Source organism: Arctopsyche grandis, chromosome 9, assembly GCF_051622035.1.
Source record: "Arctopsyche grandis isolate Sample6627 chromosome 9, ASM5162203v2, whole genome shotgun sequence".
In the NCBI taxonomy this organism is placed as follows: domain Eukaryota; kingdom Metazoa; phylum Arthropoda; class Insecta; order Trichoptera; family Hydropsychidae; genus Arctopsyche; species Arctopsyche grandis.
Genome location: NC_135363.1, coordinates 22,099,488 through 22,126,842, shown reverse-complemented (window position 1 = coordinate 22,126,842; position 27,355 = coordinate 22,099,488). Strand labels below are relative to the sequence as shown.

At 34.1% G+C, this 27,355-nt stretch overlaps 1 protein-coding gene across 1 annotated transcript in view; it reads left to right on the top strand.

Moving 5' to 3' along the window:
• Positions 1-274: 274 nt before the first annotated feature.
• The window catches only part of LOC143916379 (monocarboxylate transporter 9), a 59,499-nt gene continuing 32,418 nt past the window's right edge, over positions 275-27,355 (top strand). The window contains exon 1 of the mRNA XM_077437455.1: positions 275-660. Coding sequence (XP_077293581.1) covers positions 592-660 — 69 coding nt within the window. The 5' untranslated portion in view covers positions 275-591. The remainder of the gene's footprint in view (positions 661-27,355) is intronic.

Genomic DNA, 27,355 nt, shown 5'->3' with positions numbered 1-27,355 from the left:
TAATTAACTAGATATGTAGGCTCTCTGTATTAGTAGTAATCAAGAGAGTTTATCGAAGGTAAATTTAACATTTTTAAAATGTTTGTTCGAGTCAGAGTTGGAGTCGTGTTTTTCAACAACTATATATGTACATATGTAGAATGTACAGCCCTGCCTTCAACACCGCTGAAAGTACGACTCCACGACTGATTCGAGGTATCCAGAAGTACACCTGTCAATTCCGTTGTCACAAAACATTCCGACAGACATGTAAATAATTTAAAAACAAGTTTATCATTGTCACAATGGCGTTCGAATCGCGAAGTCAGAACCCCTGGACATTAGTCACTGCCGGAGAACAGTGTGCGCCAATACTTCGGTGCTGCAGGTCGCTTTGCTGACCATCCGTTCTCGCTCTTTTCTGTACTGTTCGCTGGCAGCGTTTCTCAAACAGTGATGATCGTCGACCGTCTGCACCGCACGTTCGCCAGTTCAGCTTCGCCATCTTAGCGCCCCGCCGACATGCGCGCTTAAATTTTCCCGCCAAGTTCCGTGACCGTTCAGTGTCTGTTCAGTGTCCGCTCCTTGTCCGGTCAGTGGCTTCCGGTCGAAATGTCGAAGACTTCGCTGCCCAGCATAGCTTCTGGCGCCCAGATTGGCCGCACTCGCCTTATCAGTCGGGTGAGTGTGATTCCTCGATTTGCACGGTCGTGCAAAATAAGATCGAAGCTCGCTCGGCTTGGCTCACGTTTGCGCGAATCTGAACACACATAAGTATTCTACATACATACATACATACATATCGCTTTTGTGTTTATTGTTCATCGCGAGCACAATGCATTTTCGATTAAACCAACATATATTATACATGCACACACACACACACACACACACATACAAATTGTTATTCACGCTTTGCATAAAAAGGAATAACAAAATCGTATATTTATGTGGGTTGGCGCACGTTTGCGAAAACGTTGCAAAAAAATTGGTATTGTTGATGTCAATTTGTTGTATAATCGTTAAGCGATTGTTTCATTTTTGTGTGTTTTTTTCTTTTTCATACTTATTAATGTTGGAGTATATGTACATATAATAATAATCAGAACTATTCCCGTTTCGCATTTAATTTCATCTTGGATTTGATTCAGTCTCAGTTTTATTTGTATAAAATCGTCTGCGGCACATTATTATTCAATCAAATGAAAATTCTTCAAAATATACATACATATTATGTATATTAAACAGTAGTGTTTTTACCCGGCTTCGCTCGATATTTGTAATATAATATAAACCGCTTAGACATGGCCAATCTAATAGTAAACATGTTATTAAATTTATTTGAATATTCATTTGTTTTTTTATTAAATTGAACGTCGCGGATTTTACGAACCAAACAAATAAACAAACAAACATGCAAAGTCTCTTACGAAATTATATGTATATTAGATTTTAAAGCCTTCGATAAATGATATTTATAATTTTAATTAAATAACCAAAATACTAAATTACCTCGCTAGATTTGATTTATTTCGATTTTTGTATATTTCTATATCTACTTGTAATATGCCTAATGTAATTTCATTACGATGTTTGTATTCTTATCATTTTGACATATGTACTCAATTTCAGCCTTAGTTTTTTTGACAACTCAGTCTGTCTTAGTTCATATTAACAGTAATTATTCTGATTTCAAGTTGGATATATGTACATATGTACATTATCCAACATATGCCAAAACTTTTCATCTTGACAGATAGTATAACTAAAGTCTAAATATTAACTTTAGTGCATACATTGAAAATATATATAAAAAAAAAATATTTCACAATATTAACTGGTCGTTTAGAAATTCGTATACTTTATGTATAATATTTTTTTAACATTACAATTAACAGTTTGGAGATAAGCCTTTTCAGACCCTATTTAAAAATAGTTTATAATTTTTTTAATAGTTTATAGTGTAATTATATATGTATATATACTACTATAGAATGTCAACGAAACAGCTCGAATGTTTTGTTTTGAAAAGATGATACCATGTATGGTACCATGTACACCACATTTTTTCTATATATTTAAAACTATTTAAAAAAAACCACGTCTCACATCCCACACTGTGTGATTTCGCCCTAAGAAGGACATTTAAAATTTGCAGGTGTATTTATTTAATTGAAAAATAATTGTGGGGCCCTTTGGTAACATTTGCATGCGGGCCAAATTTTTCCAGTTACGCCACTGATATGTATCAATAAATTTTCAAATGCTTCCTACCATAAAGGATATTCTGTTTCTTTTGCACAATTCTTATTGCATTTTGCTCCAAGATAATTCGTTTTATGATTTTTCTATAGTTTGTGTGTGATTATTGTGGTTTTTACAACGTTGACAGTTGCATCGTATAATATTATATTTCCATTTTATATTTTTCATCATACACGAAGAAGACTATTCACCAAGCAAATTATCAAGCGATAAGTCACTCGGTATATTCCTTGCTACGATAATTGTCATAGCAGTCAATGCTACAAGCGATTTAATGATTATGTGGTGTAATTTTTGAAAAAAAATTGTCGAACAAAGATTCTTTTGTCAAATGCAATGCTGTTTCCACGATTTGATGTTACTGAACGTACATACAAGTGTCAATTTTTTGCTCGGATAATTTGACCGATTCTGGTGTATTGAGAACCTTGTCATTTGAGAGAATAGTTGCTCGTCTTTAAGATGAATCTACGGGAAACTTATCGCCCAGCCAATTGCTTAGCAATCGAGCAATCTGCTAGGCAATTAGTTGACGAATTGCCTGCGATAAATTTCTTGTTTAGTGGTCTCTGTCTCACTGGGCAATATGGTTCACTATTTTTCCCAATATTTTTCCTTGTTGTTTGTAACAAAAGAACTTGAAGTATTTTAATAAATTTCAACTCTAAATGACAGTCAGGTGTTAAAGACATTACTTTGTTTGTGAAGAAAAACGTACTTTGCCTATTAATCAACATCTCAAAGTCTACCAACTCTATTCGGTTATATGTACGTATGTAGTATTAATTGTATGCAATCCTACAAAAGCGATAATTAATGCGTTAAAAAATATAAACTCTCTAGTCAAAAAACATAATACGTCAGCGATTGCACATTAATATTGTAACAAAGACCCATTTACGGTCGACGATCATCTGGACTGGTTTCCAGATTAGAATTAAACTCAAAATTCATCCCCCGTTTAGCAGGGATAATCGAGACTGCCGTACCTCATCTGTACACATACATTGTTTCGACATTGTGCGGATTAAATTCCAAGCCGGTCGCTCTCTCGAAAAGTCATTGTTTGTCTTTGAAATTCGTAATCGTCCATTGACATAAATGCGGGTCAGTTGTTATAAACGGTCTTCCGAATTCAAGATAAACTTTCTTTTTTTTTTAGTAAATATTCTGTGTATTGTGTATAATATATCTGTGTATTTTTTTTTTAAATTACGTTTGGCTTGGCTGATCCGTATCGTTGCTCCAGTTTTTTTTGACATTTGACTCTTGATTTCTTCCCATCAATTTGCATGATTTTTAATCGCTCCAATGTGTAATTGTGTGTGGTGCTATCCGCTGACCCACTCACTTATTTAAACTAAAATACAAAACGGTCCCTAATCACATTAAATGATGTATGGACATATGTACATATACTCACTTTGCATTATGTGTCGTTGCCCAACTATCTCATTTTCTTAATGCTGTATGGTTCGTCTCTTGAGTATAATTTAGTTAAACGCAAACGTGGGTTAATATGAGTGCAGAAGCACTCATGTTAACACACCCTCAAGTGCACTCTGAAGGTTTAAAAGTATTTAAAGAAGCTTTATGAAATATCGAAGGTCAGAAGGTCGTCGCTGTTTGCTTTAGACTGACTGGATCAACAGATCCACGTGGTTTTTCATCGGTTTCATTTCAATTTGCTTAAAATTTGTGAGTGGAGCCGGTATCGTCGCGGAAATGAGACTGAATTGAAAATTTGGTTCCGAGCCAATGCTGCTACTGAGAATGTGACCTTACTTTGGTCTGACGTTCATCAGCTGATGTTCCAACATGACCTGTAGCTTCTATGAAGTAAATTTCTTCGAAAAGAAGAAAATTATTATCTCGGAAACAAATTCCTATTTTATTTTTCATTGAGTGGCATACTTAATCTGAAACTTTTCCTCTCGAATGCTATCGTCGGACATCTTGAAGTGTCTGAGGAAAGTTACTAGTACTTCCATACATCCAATATATCTACATATTTACCTGTTGCCTTTTTGAAGGGTCAGAAATGAATCAAAGAACAGCCAATAAATCACTAATGGGAAATATTTAATATTGAGTAAAAATTTTGATTAGATAAGTTTCTATAAGTACAATAACGACGGGATAGAATATATTGATTTCAATATTTTTTATAAAATCAAATAATTATCAGTCATTTATTTACTACATATAAGATGTATCAATAGATTGATTTTTGATTTTAAATACTTTTTATTCTTTATAAACTATATTCACAATACTTTTATGATAGTTACTGCTGATCCAGTGATCATTATCTATTTTGCATATAATTTTTTTTGTTCATATTTAAAGTTTTATCGTACTTTATTGTGTATGTTTCAGTCCAAGTGTACATTTCGTTCGTTCATGAACATACTAGTTTTTTCCTACCCTAACCAATCTGGCCAGTTATAGTGTACACGAAAGAACAAACCGACGAACGAACTAGTTTTTTCATACACAAAATATTAGGCATTAGGAAGTATTCTCAATCGTTTGCCCCATCCTCTATGTATGGTACGGTATGGTTGCAATATTTTTAATATTAACGAAAACGGGAATGACTGCAATGTGGTTTGTGATTTGATTTTACTTTTGAATTCTTGGCGTTTTGACATCTCAAAAATTTTGACAGCCAACAATTTCATTCGACACCTGGTAAGTCTATTTGAAGATAGCTTTTGACTGTTTGAATCCAATAGTTCGTGTATGAACTCCATTGCATGATCGTGAAGGACCCGGAGAGAACACAAACAAAATAGGAAATAAATTACAATAAAATTGAATTAAAAATAGAATATTTTACAATTTATGAAGATTGTGAATAATGTGTTCGTGAAAAATTTCGGCCTTTGGATTTTCACTGTTATTTTTACGGCTTTTCAGATTATTTGGATTCGATTTTTCTTCAAACTTGTTTTCAATTCCGGGATTGAAATATGTATCTGGAAGTTCAACTCCTACTACGATAGAGGCAACTACGCAGTAATAATTATATTTATTTTTAGATCAGAGCCAGTGATTCTGAGAAGTTTTACCAGAAGAGGTTTTAACTTCTGAAGCTTTATATTCAAAATATTTTGCTTCCTGCTTTATTAAAATAAAGTTGCGTTTGTTACAGCAATTTGCTGACATCTGTACGTTCAGTAGTTCGTCTGAAAATAAATGACTGGTAGATTCTCCTTTTGTTTTGAAATGTTTATAACTGTTAGCGTGTATGGATATTAGTTATATTATTGATGTTGGAAAAAGTCAGTTCTTTATTTTGTAATAGAAATGAGGATTTTTTTCATAGCATGTAGTATACATATATGCACATATATTCCCAGACACGGCTTGTCCATAGAGACTGTGGTACTGCAGCACCACAATTGACCCGGTTTTTGTATGAACTAACCGTAGACGATTATATACAGTACAACCAAAGAAATTCATCACTGTCAGTGCATCTAAAAATTTCGATAAATCTGGAGATTTGAAAGATATTTACCAAAAAATATTTTTTTTGAGTGACGTTTGATCGAAAACCCAAACTATGGTGCAAACTTTGGCAATGAAAACTGTGACCATGCGGCACAGTTTTGACATCTGTGCCCTAGATGCGAGTGTGTATGTTCTCGGTTTATTTCGGGTTCGGTCATCCACCCATCGGGAATACGCGAATCACACGCTCTCAAACCGTGGAGACCAGCGAAAAACCCAAACACATTCTGAGAAGCGAAGTTTTTCTCCGCATGAGTCATACTATTTCAAATTCTGCCTTTTTGTTGCGGTTATGCCACGTACTAGAATGTAATAAAATTAATAACAATCCATTCCGAGAACACGTTTTGAGTACGTTGTTTACGCTCGATTAATCCCCTTATTACGTCCGTCTTTTTTCTCGTCTAGCGCTTGTTAATTCAATTTTCCCTCGTGTAAATCTCTCGCACTGGATTCGCTTCATCTCGCAATTTTTCTCCATTAGCGAGTTGAAAGCGAAAACGTAAAATGTGTCACACACAGCTTAAAATTGGATTTATAGATGGATGCTTGGAGTATAAACTCGAAAGTGGAGATATATTACATAATTGATACAGATTAAGGATTTGGGTACTCTGATATTTAGCCGCCTCTCAGGTTTCACTTAAACGCTGGAACATAACACCTTAATGAGTCTGAAAAGCACAATTTCAAATTGCATGAGTGCACATGCTCTACTCAATCGTTGTTACAGTCCAAGTTTTCACCACGATTCCTTCATGAAAATACTAGTCTGCTCACACACGAACGATTGGCTTCAAGTGATAACAGTCAAAAGCTATTTTCAAATAAACTGACCAGGTGTCGCATGAAACTCTTGGCTGTCAAAAAGCCAAGTATTTCTAAGGTAAATCCTATTGAAACCACATTACAACGTTGCTATGTATATAAAAAAATAAGAAAGATAAATAAATCAGATAAATATATATAACCTTTATACAATACTAGTGTTGTGCCCGATTATTTCAACGGATGGCTTCGGAAAGGAATTGATACACGAATTAAAATAAAGTTATATGTTACATACATATATATAAATATAATGCAAGGTAATTTATAAGCATGCGCGCGCATGTAATATTAATCGTAATAAAAAGTGCGCGCATTACAGGCTCACCAATCCAACTCGTTTGAAATGATGAATGAATGTGTGTGTGTGTGTGTGTGTGTGTGTCACCCATCACTCGGCCTGACGTTGCACATGCCTGTCATCGCTCGGCCTGACGTCACATGACCCTCCACCCCACCCCCTCCCTTCCCCGCTACCGTGCTTCCCCGCGTATCCTCGACCACTTGACTCTGATTGGATGTGTGTCCACGGAACGGCACATACCCACATACATACACACATCGCAACCGTTTTTATATATGTACATAGATATTATAATGCCCCAAAAAAATGCGCCGCACGCAAAATTTTTTTTGGAAGTCCAAATATATCTATGTGCATTTGAAATGTCATGTCAAAAACAATACAACTTAAATTTTCTTCGGTCATTATGCAGACGAAGTTTCTTATATACTTCGCTTAGTCTTTTCTATTTCTGTGACGCCATCATTTTTCTTTTGAATCAATTAGAAGATCTATTGTTAATCAACCGCTGGAGATTAAAGCCTTCCCCAACGCAACGCCACAATTTTATTTTCTAACCTCTCTGTCAACGTTCCATGTCGCAGTCTTGCCAATCGAAAACAAACATAAAGTCGAATGAATGATTAGTAATTGTCTGTCAGTGCACTGATCAGTGTTGACCTGACCGTGAGTAATAAGCTTCAGATAACAAAAGCTTGTGGGACGATGTGATAAGTTTCCTCACTGCAGAGTCCCAACTCGATGACGTCATCTAACTATGACGTTTATTCACGTTTTATTCGCAAAATAATCGTAGCAGACTCGAAGCTATTAGCTTCTGGTGACCACGTGTGCTACTTGTTGCGTGGGATAGTGTAGTCAACCGTTTTGGCAACTTCCCGTTGCCCGTCGAATTGCTCCACTTATTTTTGGCATGTTCCTGTCTGCCCTCTTCTTTGTAGCATTGTAATTCCGCTATTTTTTCTACGTATTCGACGCCAATTAACCTGTGAGACTTTCTTGGAAATTTCGAACGTCTGAAAAGCTTCGCTTTTGGAACTGAAACGTTCCAACAATGTCTAGCAGACAGAGTTCGTTCGGCTGCGAAGCGGCCACTTTTCAACTTACACTAATCAGCTCATTGTTTGGGAGAGCACTTAGTAAAAATCAATAATCGCGTCTGGCATATCTATGTATATTCCAGACTGTACGTCATTCGTTTGATTCGGTGATAATGGCACATTGTGTCAACAGCGATTAAAAGTGCTCCCCTGCTCCTTGACACGAGAAATCATCGTGTAGTCTTTGCTTATATGTACATAATTCGGCGTTGTCCATATTTCAATTTCGTCCTACTGTAGTGCTTCGTTGACTCGCATTGTGGAATTGAGTTGCGTAAACGGATGGCCACTTGTCCCAAACAACTTTGCCGCGCAAACAAACGTCAATTTTGGGGTCAATAGAGATTAATTGGAGCAAATTCATATGTGTCGGTCTCTGGAGCGTGTTGCTGTAATCTCGTTGCCATGCCCGCCATTGCAGCCAGGCAGTCGGTCCTCCCACTCTTCTTTCTCTTTGATGTTGCTCATCGCAATTTGGCCCTTTTGTGTTTGTGAGTATATTTGTTTCCAGAGAATTTGCAACTATAAATACGGCGATAACGCGCCACGTGTCACCTTACAATCTCGCTGTCCCAGACGCGAGACTTGTTATAAATTTGCATCAATTTTTCTGTATTAACGCACAACCGTCCGGAAACAGAAATTGCTCGAAAAACATTTCAAAGTCTCTCAGTGAGCATACAATTTTTTTTTCTGAATTTTTTCAATCTAATTCAATGACAAACCCTACCCACAATATTATCCTTCTTTAAATATAAAAAAATCAATGTTTGTCTGTTTGTTTGTCTGTCACGTATGCGTTCCTATACCATTCAACTGATTGCGATGAAACTTACAGGAGTTATTGTGTGTATGTCCGCAATTGTTTCTGTAAAAAAAATTGCCCAAAAACGAGAACGGAAGCGGGAAAAACGGGAATGAGTGGCATTGCAACGCAATAATTTCAAATGTTTTCGCGTCGCTACCTGCGTTGTTAGAGTAAAATAAACTAACTATTGAATACTTTCAAATGTGTTCGCTGCCTGCGTTTTTCCGACAAATGGGAATGGGAATGGGAATGGGAACGGGAACCGGAACGGAAACGAGAACGGGAACGGGAACGGGAACATAACGGAAATGGGAATTGCATGCGTTATTGTGGCATTGCGAAGCATATCGGGTTCAGCTAGTTATAATATAATATCGCTAGTATGTGTGTCTATGTGTGTATAAGATGACGCTCGCCGTACTATAATAGTCGTTTCGATTCTGCATACATATGTACGTCACAGTTTTAAAATACTACCAACAAAACGTACGAATATAATACGAACATAATAACAGATCAACAAAAAACTCGTGGATATTTTCTTTGCTACCAATGTTTCCTCTAGGCAAATTATTCATTTAGCGCCATCTATTGAAAACTTATTTAATTAATTTTTCTATTGGTGTTTTATACTGTTTATATGTAGGTAGGTAGGTAGGTAGTTTTTTTCATATTAAACAATTAAATATAAATATTGAATTAAATATATTTAAAAAGTATTTGAAAAAAATACGACTGCTTGCATTTTTTTTAAATTAGTAGCTTAATATGCCATAACCCATGCGATGATATTTCATCGAACACAATACTAGTTACAGTTACCTAATAATATTATACTTGTATTAATCATTCGTGTTGCTTTTATAAGGACTGCAGGTGTAACGGGTGACAACTATCATTGAAATCATTATTAATTTTTATATGCATAAGGTTCGAAATGATATTATTCATTTGGAATTTATTATATCCGGATATTTCGCCGATGCCTTATAATTAGGATGACCATTCGTCCTGTTTTGAACGGAACAGTCCCAATTTTTACGTTCGTCCCGTCGTTTTCGTAAAATTGTCATAATTATTTTTAAATAACTGTAAAATACATTTTTTTTTCTTGTTTCATTTTCTTCTTTTAAAGAAATGTACGTTTTGTTAAAAATTATATTATGTATATTACTTTTAAAAGAAGATATGAAAACTAAAGAAATACTTTTTTTTAGTTGCACATAATTTTTGCCGAGAAACCGTCTCTTTGGTAAATTTGTAGTTATTTTAATTGTTAATTTTGCACGTTTCAGATTTAAAAAAAAAAAAATTTTTTTATCTTACTTCTATTTATTTGTGCAAAAGAATTGTACATTCTGAAAAAAAATTATAATTCTTTGACAATATTAATGGTTACTTGAGGGAAAAATTATTAAATTTGTGGACTTGCAACACATTTTTTGCATATTTTACACATACAATTTTCTGTGTGGCATCCCGTTTTGAGTCCTGGTAAATATGGTCACCCTACTTATAATCGAATTGATCAACTCTTGTATAACAAGACTTCATTCCTAATTTTCATTGGATTTTTATTTAAAAAAAATATACATATTTTTCCTTGTTTACCCGGTTTTTCATTTCAGTATCTTAAATAGCCCTTCAACAAATAAGTTTAAAAATTCCATCATAATTTTTCTCATTAAAAGTTTAATTGCAAGTACTTTGTGTATTTGTTGAAGTACGGCACATATGTATGTATGCATGTATGTACACGTGCAATTTTAAAATCTCAGCACAACACCCATCCTTTTTTTTCAAACATTAATTAGCACGCAGTGTAGTTCGGTGGTTGCGTTAATGCTAACAGCCGATAGTTTCCCGGGTTCAAGCCTTGGGTCGACCTCGATTGAAAATAATTTATTCGGAAGTATTTTTGTAGTACTACTGGTTAGACTTGGATATTTGTGACTCCAAGTCGATTGTTTCCTATCAGAGTTTGCCAATTTAACTGATTTTATTGTTGAATTGGTTCCTCATCAAATTGGCAAAACCATCCTACTCATCTTGTCACCACTATTTGAATATGATTTCAAATTTATAATCTATAAATGTATGTATGTATGTATGTATAAATTCAATAGTATATGTGTCACTTAAATCAACCCGTAATGGCATCAGAGGAAATATAAATTTTAAATAAAAAAAAAACTAAAGGAAAAAGTTCCATTTAAATTGTTTATTATTTCAATTTTACTCAAATAAAAGTAAGGCTCCAAAATTAACTTTTTTCTAAAACGCGATATTAATATTGTATGCTATTGAAATTCGATTAATATTTTCTAAGGAAAACCGTGTTTCTCAATCAAATTTATTATAATACTGAAATCCAATTGAGCGTGTTATTTATTTATTATTTATATCTAGTCAGCATAAACATTAAATTATACTGACTAAATATAAATATTCCAATAATATAAATATTGTATCCGAAATGCACGTTGGATTGTAACAAGTATTGCTTACTCGGTTATGTGCTTTTAATTTGCTTTAATTACATCAATACACGTGCTGCATATGCAAACAGACAACACAGACAATCGTTTAAAACAACAAATGTATGAGCACGTATGTACTTTTCCTCTATCGATACCATCATTTTTAATTAGCGTGCGAGTGTTGCTAGGCGTGATCAATATGCAGGCCGATGCATGCACTGCAATTCTAAAAAATGGCATTGCAAACACAATTTCATAAGCGAACGAGCTAGTAAATAAATGTATCGGATTGCGCAGCCACCGCTGGAAATCAGTGGCGTCGCAAAAATAAATCTTTTACCCCCGGCTATTATCTAATTAGTATTCAACTACTGCTTGTTTCGCGTTAAACTTTTCACCGCGTACTTACTCGGGACATAATATGTAATTATAATGATCGCAATGATGGTTTTCTCGTTGTGGTTAGTATACGTGACCTCGTCATAACAGTAGTAGCAAATGTGTTTATAAAAACCATTTAAAAAACATAAATTACATATGTGCAAAAATACGTATGCGCTATTACTTTTTTTTTTAAATATTTGACATATTTTTTTTTGGTTTTACATTACGATAAGACAAAATTACGATAATCCCTGAGTTGATCCATCGCATTATTTTCTTTGCTACAACTATGTATGTATGTATGTACATAAACAGTGGCGGATCATCCCATAAGTGTACTAGGCGCCCGCCCAGGGCCACCATTCGTGGGGGCCCCCCAAAAGACCCGAAAGTTATAATACGTATAAATTGTTATACCTATAAACTCTCTAAACTCAAATTTTTTTTATTTATTTAGAAATATCTTTGATTATTTATTTGGTGGGGGGGAGGGGAGACAAAATCAAATGACGCCTGCTTGCAAAGGTTACCAAAAGGCCCCCGTATTTTTTAATGGAATAAATGAACTTACAACTTTGAAATTACATTTTTTGGGCTTCTTCATGTTTAGTCTATTTATTTATTTATTTTTAATCTATACCAAGAAAGCCTAACAGGTAACCCCAATGCGCCTTCCTAGTCAGAAACATTGTAAATTTGATACAAGAATTATACAAAGTAAATACATATCAATTAACACCCACAGAAATGTATAAAATGGTCAAATTTGTAAATTTGGAGCATTATATACAATTAAGCGAAATTGCTGAAAACTCGAGATTTGCGAGAAAATGGGCAAGGTTGCCAGTTTGTTGGAACCGTTTCAATGAAAATCAGATAAATTGGTGAGCTCGAAGTGACAAATCCGAGGTCTGACCAGCAGAAACCAGTGGGATTTGAGCCCATGACCACTCTGTTCGAAGCATTATATGCCAACCACTAGTCTATTCTGCTGGTTTTCAGTGCTAAAATTCACTAAGCCCGGTTTGATATTTGTCTTTTGAATTTTAGGATATAAACAAAATATTTGTATGTATATGTATAACGACTACCTTTCGTCCATTCTTTTAGCCACGTGGCCCGCCCATTGCCATTTCAATCTCTTTACTATTTTAATATATAATTTCGAAAGAGACTTTGTATATATGTATGTATGTATGTAACCTACGTTCGTTGGTTCGTAGACGACACGTTCGATTTATTTATTTTTCGATTCATATGCGCCGATTAAATTTTTTTCGATTCAAAGGATTCGAAGTCCCCGGGGGCGCAGGCGCCGGATTCTGGTATACATATAATTTCGAAAGAGACAGTATATATGTATGTTTGTTTGTTCGTGACAGTCAATTTAGTATAAACAAACAAATGAGTATTCAAATAAATTTATATAAAATAAAACTATTCAAATAAATTTAATAAAACGTTTACTATTAGATTAGTCATGTTTAAGCGGCTTATATTACAAATATTGAGCGAACCCGGGTAAAACCACTATATATCCACAACCCTTGTCATACTTCTCACCGACATATTCCGGTTCTTGTCTTTCCTCGGTATGCCAAGCATATAATGTTCTATACTTATTTGAGTGCAACTTGGCGTTCAATGTCCAAGTTTCACATCCATACGTCATCACTGGCAAAACACATTGATCGAAGATCTTTTTCTTCAGGCAAAGTGGCATTTTTCATTTTAAAACTCCATCCTAATTTCATACGTCTCTTTATTTCCTCTTCTTTACTACCGGACATGTCAACTATTTGACCTAAATATAAATAATTATTTACTACTTCTACTGGTTTATCATCTAATGAAATACTATCAGGCATGCAATAACTATTGAACATTAGTAATATCTCTTTTATTTTATATGTATATGTATATGTATATAAATATGTATAATGAGAAAACGAAAAGATAGATCATTGTTCAATTTTACTTTTAATCTCACTTTTCTCGATTTTCCGTCGAGAGCGGAAAAGTTATTGATTCTCTTAGAACTTTTAAGCCGCTTAATCTTTTTTCCGCCGTTGTGAAAGCAGTTTTCTTACGGAGGATTTCCAAATGCTAACCCCTTTCGAAGGGTAAATTCGCCAACTTTTCCAACACACCAATCTAAGGTCGTTTGGGGAAAACTCTCATGGTCCTCACGAGTCGCACTTTCATCGCAAACAGGATTTTATTTTATTGTTTCGCGTAATTTCGGGGAATTCAGATCATGGTCGTTACGCTTCAATTGATAGTCCGATACTAACCGGGTTATTGTCGTTTGATGACGACTTATGCGATTCAATTCCGAACCAATTTAAATTTTAAACACTGCTTAATTGTATTTTTCATTTAATTAAATCACATTCGATCGAATCGTTGTGTAATATTTTCCTTTAAAAAATAAAATGGACGGCTTAAAATCTCCCGCGTACATATTTTGCAGATGCGTGGGGGTTTTTTTTGCATAAAAATCCCACATTTTCGTCCCATTGAGATTTCTCGAATCACAGCGGACGTTCGTTCGTTTTGAAAATGATATTTCAATATTGTGAATGTATTGAATTGAAATTTTATATCCCACATGTATTAATATGAGAACATTTAAATTCCGTTGCACTTTATGCATACATACATATAATATTTTTGCTACCGATTAAAAATGACCACATCCGACATTCCCCTCCATTCTTATATTTGTTAATCTTCAAATAATCTCACAACGTTGACATTTTATGACTAGACGGGATTCATATTAATTTTAAAGATAACGTCGTAAACCCATCGGATTAATTTGGTGAGCTGATTTTGATACGAGAACTGTCAAATTTTGACCAAATTGAATTACACATGTCTACTCTTTCATATTCTCAAATAATAAACAAGATTATTATTGAATGTTATATTAAAATTAATTTCACCTATTATAGTCATTATTTTCGTATCTAGACTTGACTTAATTAGATGGAATTATTATATTTTGCTTGCTGAAAACGACCAAAAATGTCGCTGAAAACGAACACGATTAAAGGTTTATTCATATTGGCACAGTATAGACCAACAACTGCACGTATTATTTGTATTTATTTATTATACTTAGTACAAAAGTATTCTTCGGTTCATTCTACATATATGGATACATTCATATGTTCCGCAAGGTTCGTTTATACCAGTACAGCTCGAGCACATAAATATCAGTACAAAAAATATTCATTAATACATTCTATATGGACACATTCATATATTCCGTAATGTATATGTGGCGTATCTAAACAGCAGCAATCGAGACGATCTATCTATATCACCGAAACGTATCAAGCAGAACCGGTTTTCTTTAACCATTGTAGAAATATTCACGCACGACGTGACGTCATAGTGGCGAGTGCACACGTGCTTATGTAAGTGCTGACATGTGCCTGTAAATATTTTCGGAATTTTCATATTGTGACAATGTTGACTAGACGAGGAAGCCGTATCGTCGCTCCCTGTAATGTATATGTAAGTCGATTTTTCCTTGTATTCGTCCAAAACAAGCATGAACGTGACGTAAACGGGCGGTGCTATATAGCAGAGCATCGTAACCTTTGGATATTCGCGGCACACATTGTTTACGACTCGTAGAGTTTGTCAGCTATGTATATACATATTTACTTCATCGGCAGTCGCTAGTTATTCCGTATATGCATAGGGACAAAACACTAACACTAACACACGCGATCTCACTCGCACGCATTAAGTGCTGTTCGGAGAACACATATTGCCGCAGTGCACAGGTTACGATGCTCTGCTATATAGTATTGTAACTTGGGAATATGAGATAAGTGCATTCGTGGGTGAACAATAGAGACCCCTGGATTAGACTAACTGGCTCAATAAGTTCCCGAACAAAGGATACGCTGGAGTTCTCATAGACCCGGTCGAGTGTGTGCGACCCGCCATGGTAGACCGTGCCTAGATAATAGACACATTAATGGATCGGGGAAGCTATGCTGTGCAACTTGTCCTTTATAAGGAGGTACACAAGGTAGATCCACGGTAGAAAGAGGTACCTCCGGAATCGTTGAATAAATCCTGTGAAGCCATTTTGGCCTTTGAACTAGTATTTGCTGTGTTGTGTCGATCTGTTGACGCACAGTGCTGGTTAATATAAACGGACCTTGAACCATCTACATAGATATAATATTGTACAATGTACCTCTTCGTCTTGTTCGTTTCACCCCCGTTTCCAAGGAATTAAACAATTTACTTCCATTCGTTAAATTTTATATAGCTAGCTGTCTGAATTATAATCCGTACTGACATTGACCTTTTTAGAAGCAACCTACAGATTTATTTGTGCATGTATTAAACGTTCAAATTTGCGTGTCCGTGCTCCATTTTGCGTCTGTCTGGTGTGGAATTTTAATTTCAGCTTAAATTATTTGAACTTGGGAGCGTATGAGCATTTTTATAATAAATTTTGTCTGTAGAATAAAATTGCGGTCAAATTAAAAAAAGTTCGCAAGTTCCCGGTGAATCACGGGGGAGAGTTCAACGATGATTTTATTTCACATGCGTCACTTGCCTTATGTATGTTTGTATGTACGTACGTACATACACGTCGATGATAAACATTTTTAAAATGGACAAATTGACGATGTTGATTCACACATTCGTGGAAATATTTTCGACTTTCGCAAAACCGGTTGCGAATTCTTCCAGAAGCCGATTCTTTTACTTTTCGAAGAGCGATCGATGCGTAATTTATTTACGCGTTCTTGAAACCGAATCCTGGGAATTCTAATAATAAAATCAAATTTCATTTATATTTTATACATACATACATATATTCTATACACGAAAAAAAAACTTACCTAACTGACCTATGCAATAAAACTGGATTTCCCCGGCTGGAATGAATCATTCAATCAACTTATACCTTGTAAAAGTACAAATGGGACAGTTATTGAAAACTCGTTCTTCCAAATGGTGAACCGCTCCAATAATGTATTCAAATTTTTCACGGAACACATTTTCATTACTGATATTTTTACGACATAAAAAAGAAATGAACGCTCTCTCGTTGCTTGAAATTTTACGACATTGCATTTCAAACACATGTAGTATATTTTCATTTTGCACTGAATCTATTTTAATATACATATGTACGTAGAAGGATTCTATCGATTGGAATATTCTATTTTATGTGAATGTGTACATATTTTATACGAATCCTTAGTCGAATAAATGAGCATCTTTGTTTGATCAATAGTATCCGCAAGACAAAATATTACTACTTCCTTACCCTGAACTTGCTGAATATTTTGATGAGTTGTTATTGTTGTTGTTGTTGTTAGTTCATAACCGGATTTGTTTCCAAACATGGTTACTTCTAGGTAACGTACAAACTAGACTCAAGGTTGTCGTTGTCAATGTTACCTTATTCGATCTTCCATTAGATAATATCAATTTGAATAAGTTTCAAAGACGCTTTTAATGTTACCCACGTGAGAACTAGGATATTGTATCGTTATATGTATGTATGTACATATGTATGTAAAGTGTTTTTGAAACAATGCAAAAATTGGCACGCTTTTATGTAAATGACAGAAATTTGTCGCTAGACATTTGGCCGCCGAGTTTTTTTGTATTTTTCTATTTTAAACATGCTATGTACATATACATTAGTCGAATGTGCACCTGTGTTCAAACTACCGGTTTTAGAATCGCATGATTAAAAAATTCTTGCAAACCAAATCAAATAATAGTTAATATTCTTCACAAGTCAGTTACTATTTCTAAAAATGTAGTTATGAGCTACTTAAGGTTGTCGATCACTGCTAAAAGTCATTGTTATTTCATTCATCGATGCAAATTTTTCACAAATTGGGCAAGTGTTTTTTAAAATATGTTATGTTTAAAAGAGCAATAAGCGGGTATTATATTTTAACTCAAAATATCGTGTTTTACGTCAAAATAGGTAATTTTGGCCTTCTTATAATTTCTTAAAATTCATAAAATATTTCGGAATTTTTTTGTTCAAATTAAAGTTTCAAACCTGAGGAAGCCCTCAACGACTTTTATTTTCAAAATACTCCCAGGAACATGAAAAAAATGACGATTTTTTCTGAAAAGAACGCTTCCTCCATACAATTGCCGTGGCGTGCTTTGGTATGGGAATTTCTGGTGAATCCGCGACTTTAAATTTTCGTCAATCAGTCAAAACTTATCAAAATCGACCCAATTATTCTGCAATAGGTGGAATATTGAAATTGCTCTAGTAAAACAAATATATGAATAAAACCCACTTTTTCGTTAAACCGTTCGGTTGCAGGCACAGGACATTGTTTAATTCGATGAATTCGTTCGATGAAATTTTTTATTTACCTCTTCTTGATACAACGCAAATTTTCCACTAGATCCATCGATGGAAATCCAAAATACACATTTTCCGCTCCGACCTAATGTCATACATACATACATATGTCATCTATTAAAGTGATAAATATATGTATTTGGTGAACGAATTGCTGAAAACTCACGTATTTGTGATTAGTATGGAATGTGTAGTTATCGGTTTTTTAAATAAATTCAGTACTTTACATACCTATGCAAATTTATCATATACATAGAAGTACATAGGTATATTGGTATTGTATATTAATATGTACATATTACGTCATTGAATTAATTCATACCAGTTAAATGCTTCATCGATTCTTGCCAATGCTAAAAATATTTTCTCTGTACATACTAAATACTGTAATAAATACATAAAATTATTCAATGTAGGTCTACTTGTATTTTTCAAATTCACTGATTGTGCGTAATGTTCAACCTAATCGCATACATAGTGATAACGCACAATAATTAGGAATTCAGGCATTCGACTGGCATTTCTGTCCATGATTCTGGCACGATTCTGCTTTAATTTATGACATTATAAATATTTACACTGTCACATATAAACGTCGTTCATTATTTGCAAATATAATGAGAAAAGCGTTTACCGCAATAAGCCGACTAATTCAGCGGAAAATCTACACTCCTATTTCACGTGATTTGCGGTGAGATTTTTTACTTTATTTGTTACAACTATAGGTATAAAGAAAATGTCGTTTTAATTGTTATTCATTTGATCGATTAAGATTTATTGATGGAATTGCAATGTATCATTACGCTTGATTTTACAATTAATATGTATGTATGTATGTATGTACGTACGGCATTTTTCTACTGGCGTTACACTGATTGCAATCGTTCGTATTGACAATTAAAATCAATAATGTTCTGGTTTATTGATATCATTTCAAAATTAATTCGTTGCAACTATGCGTTTGTAATCGGGAAAGGCCTTCAATTTTCTACATTTGAAATGATTTCCTACGTTTCAATTCACTTCATCTACACTTCCAATTCACAAATCCATCTACACTTAGTAAGTGTCGAGTCAAGTATCGAACCCGGATTTTGTCGGTGTTTTTTTTTTTTTTACCCTCGTTAATCCGGCACAAGATATGGCCACTTATCCGGCAAACGTTTTCTGTATCGAATGAAAAATCACTTGTGATCCATTCGCACTACAAAAACTAATTCTCTGTTGTATGCCTTTATATATGTATTTATTTGATGGAATTTTGAAAACTGTACAACGCTTGAAATAGTTGTCAGACATTATAATATACGCTATTTTATTTTCCCTAATGATAAAGTTCATTTTGATTATTTTTATGAATGTGAATGAAACTGGGTTGCCAAAATTCGGCATATACATACATACACATGTATATATGTACACATATGTTACAGTCCAATTGTACATTTCGTTCGTTCATCAAATGTACTAGTTTGTTCTTACACGAACCAATCTTGCCAGTTATAGTATACACTAGAGAACAAATTGACAAACGAACTAGTTTGTTCATGCACAAACTATCAGGCATAAGACTTAAGTATTCTCAATCATTTGTCCCATCCTCTATGTATGTATGTACATTTGTATGTGTGCTTACTCTGGGTTGCGATATTTTTAATATTAGTGGAAACGGAAATTATAGCAACGATGTATTATACATATTATATTTCCCCTTTGAATTTTGGCGTTTTGACATATTAATGGTTTTGAGAACTAATAATTTCATGCGACACCTGGTGATTATATTTGAAAATAGCCTTTGACTGTTAGCATTTGAAACCAATAGTTTGTGTATGAACAAACTAGTATGTTCATGAATGAACCGTCCCATCCTCTTTGTATGTATGCTTATATGTAGGTCTTTTACCGAGAGTTGGCGCGAACAAATGCGCTTATACATATAGTGTCATTAAATAGGTGTATAACATGCTGTCACACTGCATTCAATAATAAAAAAGACCTTCTGTCGCGCTTATGTGTGAGTACGAGAACGCGCCAACTCTCAGTAACAGATCTGTACCCTGGTTTGCAAAACTTTACGGAGACGGGAATTATAGCAACTTTGTAATGTGGTTTCCATAGAATTTCTCTTTTAAATACTTAAGGGTGAAAGTAAAAGCGCAAGAAAGATGGGTATGTGAAATTAGAAGAATGTTTGGAGTGATATGGGTGAGAGTTGCGGCAAACAGAGGCGAATGAAAAGGCCTTCATCCAGCAGTGGATCGTGGATGGCTGTAAATGATGTTGATGATGATACTATAAAAGCAAAATGAAAAGCTATGTCGCTATGTTTTCAATCTAAGATTGCTTAAATAGCTAAGCGACAACTTTAAATCTTAAATTTATACGCTAGGTGATGCATCGAGGACTCTCTGTTTTGTTTCGTCGACCGAAATTTCTTCAAACTTGGATCAAATATGTTACCGCTATCCATCACTGTCATACGGTCGTGGAATATCTCGTCATTACGAGGTAAAGATAGATGGTGACACCACAAGGGGGGTGGTTGTCCACGAGTGGGTGCAATAACTTCCACGTGCATATTTACAAAATAATAATGGAAGATATGAACTATGTATAGCAGAGGCGTGCGTTGAAAATCTCCCTGTTTTTGCCGCACAGTCTTCCTTACGTGTGCGCGAGCAGGATACAAGGGGAATCGGTATGACGTGACTTCCCCTTATTTTTTGCATGGAAAAGTATGGGGATTTCAAAAAATATTATCAGAAGTTCACAAGAATGCAGGATATTGCGCCGTGAACACAGTGACATACACATGCTCATTTCTATATACGTGGACAGCCGGACGAGTCGCGGGGATGGAATAAAAATTGAAAAATATTCATTTATATACCGGGAATACATAACAATGTAGGAGATTGCACCGTGATCACTGACGAAGACACATTCACAAAATGATTACTTTATCTATGTACGTAGTAATAATAGATGAAGTTTTGTGATCATGCGAAAATTCGAACTCGAGATTTTGACTGATTCGAACTCAGAATCGATTACTGATCACGTTTTCATGATCTAGAAAAAATGTGTGTGTGTCTGTGCATTTTGGGGATTTTTGAAACTAAGTATCGGCTACTGAAATTCTTATCGACTCGACGTAATTTTTTTTCAAATTTTTAAGTTCACCGGAAATGGTACCTCCCCTTATAGGTATACTCTTTTTTAAGTTTTTGAATTCAATTATCTCCCAAACCGCTAACTGAATCGGATCGAAATTTTTTTACATGTAATAGAAATAATAATTTTTATAATCTTATATTTTTAAAATATTTTTATCTGTACTACTTTTACTCTAGAGAATCGAGGTTTTTTCATGTTTTTCTCAGAAACCTTTTGGTTTATTGAACTGAAATTTCATATCTAGAAGTTTAAGCGTAATAACTAGAGCCCGGATAACAAAGGTGCCGTTTATTGTTCAAATGTTGTAAATGCATTGTTAGAGGTTTTCCGAACCTTTTTTACAAAACATTTACAACAATTGAACAATTAGCGGCACCTTGGCTATCCGTACTCTACTAATAACATGTTATGTATAAAATTTGGTAAGCATCTCTCGACCGGAAGTGGCAGTTTACTCTTGTTTTTTACGTGAAATGAGGGAATTATTCGCATATTATGCCAAACATAATACATATCATATCTAATATATAATTTCGAAAGATACTTTGTATGTACATATGTATGTATGTATGTTTGTTTATTTGGTTCGTAAATCCGTGACGTTCAATTTAATAAAAAAACAAATGAATATTCAAATAAATTTAAATAAAATAAAACTATTCAAATAAATTTAATAAAATGTTTACTAGTAGATTGGCCATGTTTAAGCGGTTTATATTAAAAATACCGAGCAAAGCCGGGTAAAAACACCAGTACGTAATATGTTTGAGAGAGTATGTATACATATACATATATGTGCTATATCATGTAATTAATTACTATTATATATACGATGAATATGTTTGCATATTCTACTTTTAGCGAATTTTCAAATCGAGCTTTCTACAATAAATATACATTGTAATATTTATTCAAGTGACCAAATATGTCAATTGAATTATATTTTTTAAATAGTGAATCACGCCTGAAGTATTTTATTTATACATTGAATCACGCCATCCGCCACCCAACTACCGACACTTAAATCACGACGTCTATAGCAGTCATCTGCGGGGAAAGGGCCAAGGAAGTATAAAAAATTGTTTTTGTAGAAGCTTCTTGTAGTAATTATTTTCCTCTTGAAAACAATGTGCGGTTATTTTTAATTATATTTCATATTTTCTTTTTCTATTGTAATACTTATTTACCGTTTTCGATAGCACCTTGTGTGAAAAATATTCTGGAGTGACATTTTTCCAATATAATTACAATTTTTGTGCTAGGAATTTTGTCACATTTATATTTAGACTAGAAGAGGGTGCGGCCTGAAAAAAGTTTGCACACCAACGGGCCAAGTCTGAATAACGCCAAATGTATGTGTATTCGAAGCGTTACGCAAAATAATCTATATTTACGTTCCTTAGTACGAAATTAATTTTCCGACATATTAATCACCTCGTTTTGAAAATATTTGCTTTTCATATTGAGAACTTTCGATATTGGCTCGGGAAAATGAGACCCAACCTCTTCTATACATTTTATGATTATGTATAGGTATTTTACGTAACTCGTGAGTTTATCGGCGTCGTTAAGATTTAATTTAACACTCAAAGGGATAAATGGCTAGAGCGCTCGAGGCGAATTTAAATTTGTCCCGATTGCCTCATGCAATTTGCCAATTGTAATAATGTAATCGATCACAGTAAGTGTGGGTATGGTACAATAGTGATCGCATTGTAAAAATGCGGTCAGAAACACGCTTGATCGGTTTTATAATCTTGCTCACCCGAGCGGTAAAAATGTTTTAATAGACAGTTTATCCTTATTATTGTTAATCTCTTTGTTTTATTTGTAGTCGATGATTAAATATTTGCGGTTTTTGAAGAATAAAGTAACTTTTTGATTACAGACGCCATTTTGTGTTGTAAGCCGCATTGCGACATACATAGATACCTTGAAAAAATAATTATAAATTTATTATATTACAAGCTTTTTATTAGTTTCACTGACTGTTCATTGCGCAATATTTTTGAGCTGATTTAAAACCACTTCTACTCTTCCGATCGCTTTGATATTTTACCGATATACAATGTAAGAACATGTATCCGATATAACGTTTGAGGAATTTAATCACAAACAAAATCATAAAAATTTCATCAGAATCAACTGTCAAATCGACGCGATGACAACAGGGTTCGGTGATTATTCCGCAAAACGCGATCTCGCGCACGTCACTAAAATCTCGATCACGGAACATCTGGCACCCAATAGCTCCATCAATCGAAAGATACACACGCAAAATATTGTACTGACGAGAACTCGAGTGCCAGGTATTCCGTATTCGTGATTTTTGTGGCAACTATTGTCGTGCGCACGATCGCAATTTGCGCAATAATCCGTTTACCTTTAAGCAGAATTTCACATTTTGCAAGGCTTTTGATTTTGATTTCGATTTCAAATCATTATGAATTTTGGCCGACTTTGTATATTATACATACATATGTAATCGAAGTCGAAGTGAAATATATTTTAATTTTTGCAGTTTTGTAATTTGGCAGTTTTGTCAGCGCGCGGTTATGTCGGGGCGATTACGTCGGGGGGGCTTTTGTCTCTCGCGCTTAAGTCGAAGTACTGAACAAAAAAAAATATTGTAAATTACATAGAAATGTACAAATCATTACAAACATTTGATTTGAAATACGTAAAAAGTCCGTTGCAATTGAAAATATTCTACAAAAATCTTCCTTTTCATTTTACAAGCTTTTTATTGGCTTCACTCTGTTAATTGTATGAAATTCCTGCCCGTCAAAAATTTGTGATCCGATTTTGAACCACTCTTTAGATTGCTTTGATATTTTACCGCCATACGAGGGTCAGCTAACATTGAAGTAGGCTAATGCCTCCGAGATGAAGCTAGAGAAGTTTAACCATTAACAAACTCATCAAAAATTAAATAGGAGTCTAGTGTCAGATAGAAGATGACAGCTAGCTATCCAAACGCGGATTTCTACCACCTCTTCAACTGAGTTAAACAGTGGTAAAAGTTACTTTTTTCACACAATTCTTTTTTACATCATTTCCTAAATGCACAGTAATAATATAAATAACTTTATTTTATAAAATTGAATATAATCTAAAGATTTTCCCGCATAAGATAACGGTTTTGACTTATCATAGAAAAGTTCATTCACATCTGGTTCTGCTGCTAATATGCAAGAAGCGCTTTATTTGTGTGCAAATCAGTAAGATGATCAGAAAATGACACTCATTACTTTGGAAACATGATACACGCTTGTTTGTCTCATGCATAAATGCTACGAGAGTGCAGTTCAGATTAAATGCATATGCACGTATTTTCTAGATAAGTGTATCCTCGCTAGAGTTTAAAATTTCACAACATAATAAACGGCGAAGTCTCTTCTATTTGCTCGTAAACAGCTGATTATGAATTCGAAGACCTCATTCGATACTAACAAAAATGAAAGTGAATACATAATGGTATCTATCGTATATATACATATGTACATATATGCGATGACCTTATTTCTTGGTTTAGTCTTTGCACGAAACCATGCCGTTTGAAGACCTCGGTTATATACGAAAAATTGCATTTTGGTCTCAGATGTTGCAGACATTGTTCTTTTACAACATATTGAAATTTAGATGCGGCTATGGCTATCAACTCGTTTAAGACTATACAATATATACATTTATATGTACATACATACATAGAATGTTCCCAAGTCGAAAAAATACGTTCTAGGAGACTTTTTCCATATTAAAAAATGTAATATGAAAGCATGCGATATATTGGGCTAATTTCGCCTTTATTATTTCTTTGATATTAAAATCAACTGAAATTCGAAGTAAAGACTCGGCACCATTCTATGTCTGTATGTAAAATATATATATTTGTCGGTTCTTAGATCTCATTTATTTAATTGAGCTCGCGCTTCAAATTAAAGTAGTCAAACAATGACAGTGATAAATCTAAAGAATCGCTGACAATATTGTTTTATGCTGTTTACCATGCGAATTTAATTCATTTTCCTCAATTTTTCCTCTCCAGAGTTCTGTAAAAACATTATGAGAAACCATTTTGGCATTTCCGGGAATCATTTAATTATTTTTAACACTAAATATTTATGTACCCATTCTTAATAATAATGTTTAAAAAAAATGTACCATTTTTATAGATTTTTCGCATTTGCATACTTAATTCAAAACCTAGTATTGCTGTGAGAGTAGTAGTGCTATAGTGAATATCAAAATCAATAGCCAAATGTTTTTTCTATTGATTTTGATTTTTTATTGCTTTGAAATTACTTATAATTATGTAATTATCTAGCGATTTTCAAAAGTCAAAAAATACATTTTGTAACGTAATATTATGAGCAAATTTCGCTAATTTTTCTCATTGCCATGTTTATAAAGATTGGTTTTATTATATCAATATTTTTTTATCAAAACGTTTTAATTCGAGCGGTAAATGATTTTAGATTGACTTATTGATTAGGTAAAAGATTGACTAGTTTCCGCTCCGGTATTTTTGTTGGTCAGTGTAAATGGTAAATGAAAGCAAATAACAGTAACCGAAAAAGAAGTAAAGGACTATAAAAACCCATTAATTTTTAGGAAATCGTCAAGTTTATTTTTAAAAAGGTTAAGGCTACTAGAAGTTTCTAAGTCATTAGGTATACTTTTCCAGATTTTAACCATTCTATTTGAAATTAAGGAATCTCAAATTTTTTTGTATGGAATATCTTTTTGGAGTCTGAATTTGGAGTTTGGAGTTTGTAATATGGTCAGCTCATCCTAAGGAGCGCTAGTGTGGTCAAAATTAACAAATTCATATCATCATATATTCTACATTGATGAAACATATTGTAAGACAAAACATAGTACAGGCGGACCTCAACTTTCGCACATTCGACTTTCGCACAATTCGCTATTTCGCACATTTTTAAAAAATCGTTTTTTTTTTTTTTTTGGTGATAATGCAAAAATGTTTGTTTGCGTGCAATTCTTTCCCTCTCCTCCATTCCCTGTTGCACTATGAAATGCGTATGAACGAGCCCGTACTGTGAAAAGTGTTACATCCTGCACGGCATAATGATGGATGAAATCTTTGTCTTATTGGATAAGTGACCAAAATCAAAAAACATCCCTCTGAGTACTTCAATAATTCAAGCTAGAGCTCTTAGTTTGCATAAGGATTGGAAGGCTAGACTAAAAGAAGATTCTAACACGGTGTTTCATGCAAGTCACGGCTGGTTTTCAAATTTTAAAACAAGATATTCTTTACACAATATTAAATTCACTGGAGAATCAGCTGATGCGGATGAAGATGCTGCAAAAGACTTTATTTCCTCATTGTCCAAAATTATTGAAGATGGTGAATATTCCTCTAGTCAAATATTCAATGTAGATGAGACTGGTTTATTTTGGAAGAAGATGCCTAATCGTACATTCTTATCAAAGGAAGAATCAGTTGCCCCTGGTCATAAACCTTCTAAAAACCGATTGCTTCTTGGTGGAAATTTAGCTGGTGATTTAAAATTGATGCCAATGTTAATTTATCAAGCAGAAAATCCTAGAGCATTGAAAGGGAAAGATAAAAATTGCTTCCAGTCATTTGGAAATCAAATAAAAAAGCCTGGGTTACTGCTTTAATATTTAAAGATTGGTTCACTTCACATTTCGTACCAGCAGTAAAGCAATATTGTGAAGTTAATAATTTACCATTTTAAATATTATTAATCTTAGATAATGCTACAAGACTCTCATACAACCCATGGACCAAACAGTGATAGCTACGTTTAAACGATATTATATGAGGTCGATAATGAATCAGGCCATCAAGACAACTGACATGGAAGGTGGGCCCACATTAAAAGATTTCTGGAGGAATTATAACATATGGAACGCAATAAACAATATTGGAGACGCGTGGGCTGAAATAAAAGAGTCAACAATGAAAGGTTCATGGAGAAAACTATGCCCACAAATGATGGGTGATATAAATTTTGATGAAACTCCAGAAACTATCACACTTGAAATAGTTCACTTAATGAACGAACTTAACCTAGATGTTAACATTGAAGATATTAATGAGATGATTGAATCTCATTCTGAACCCATGACCAA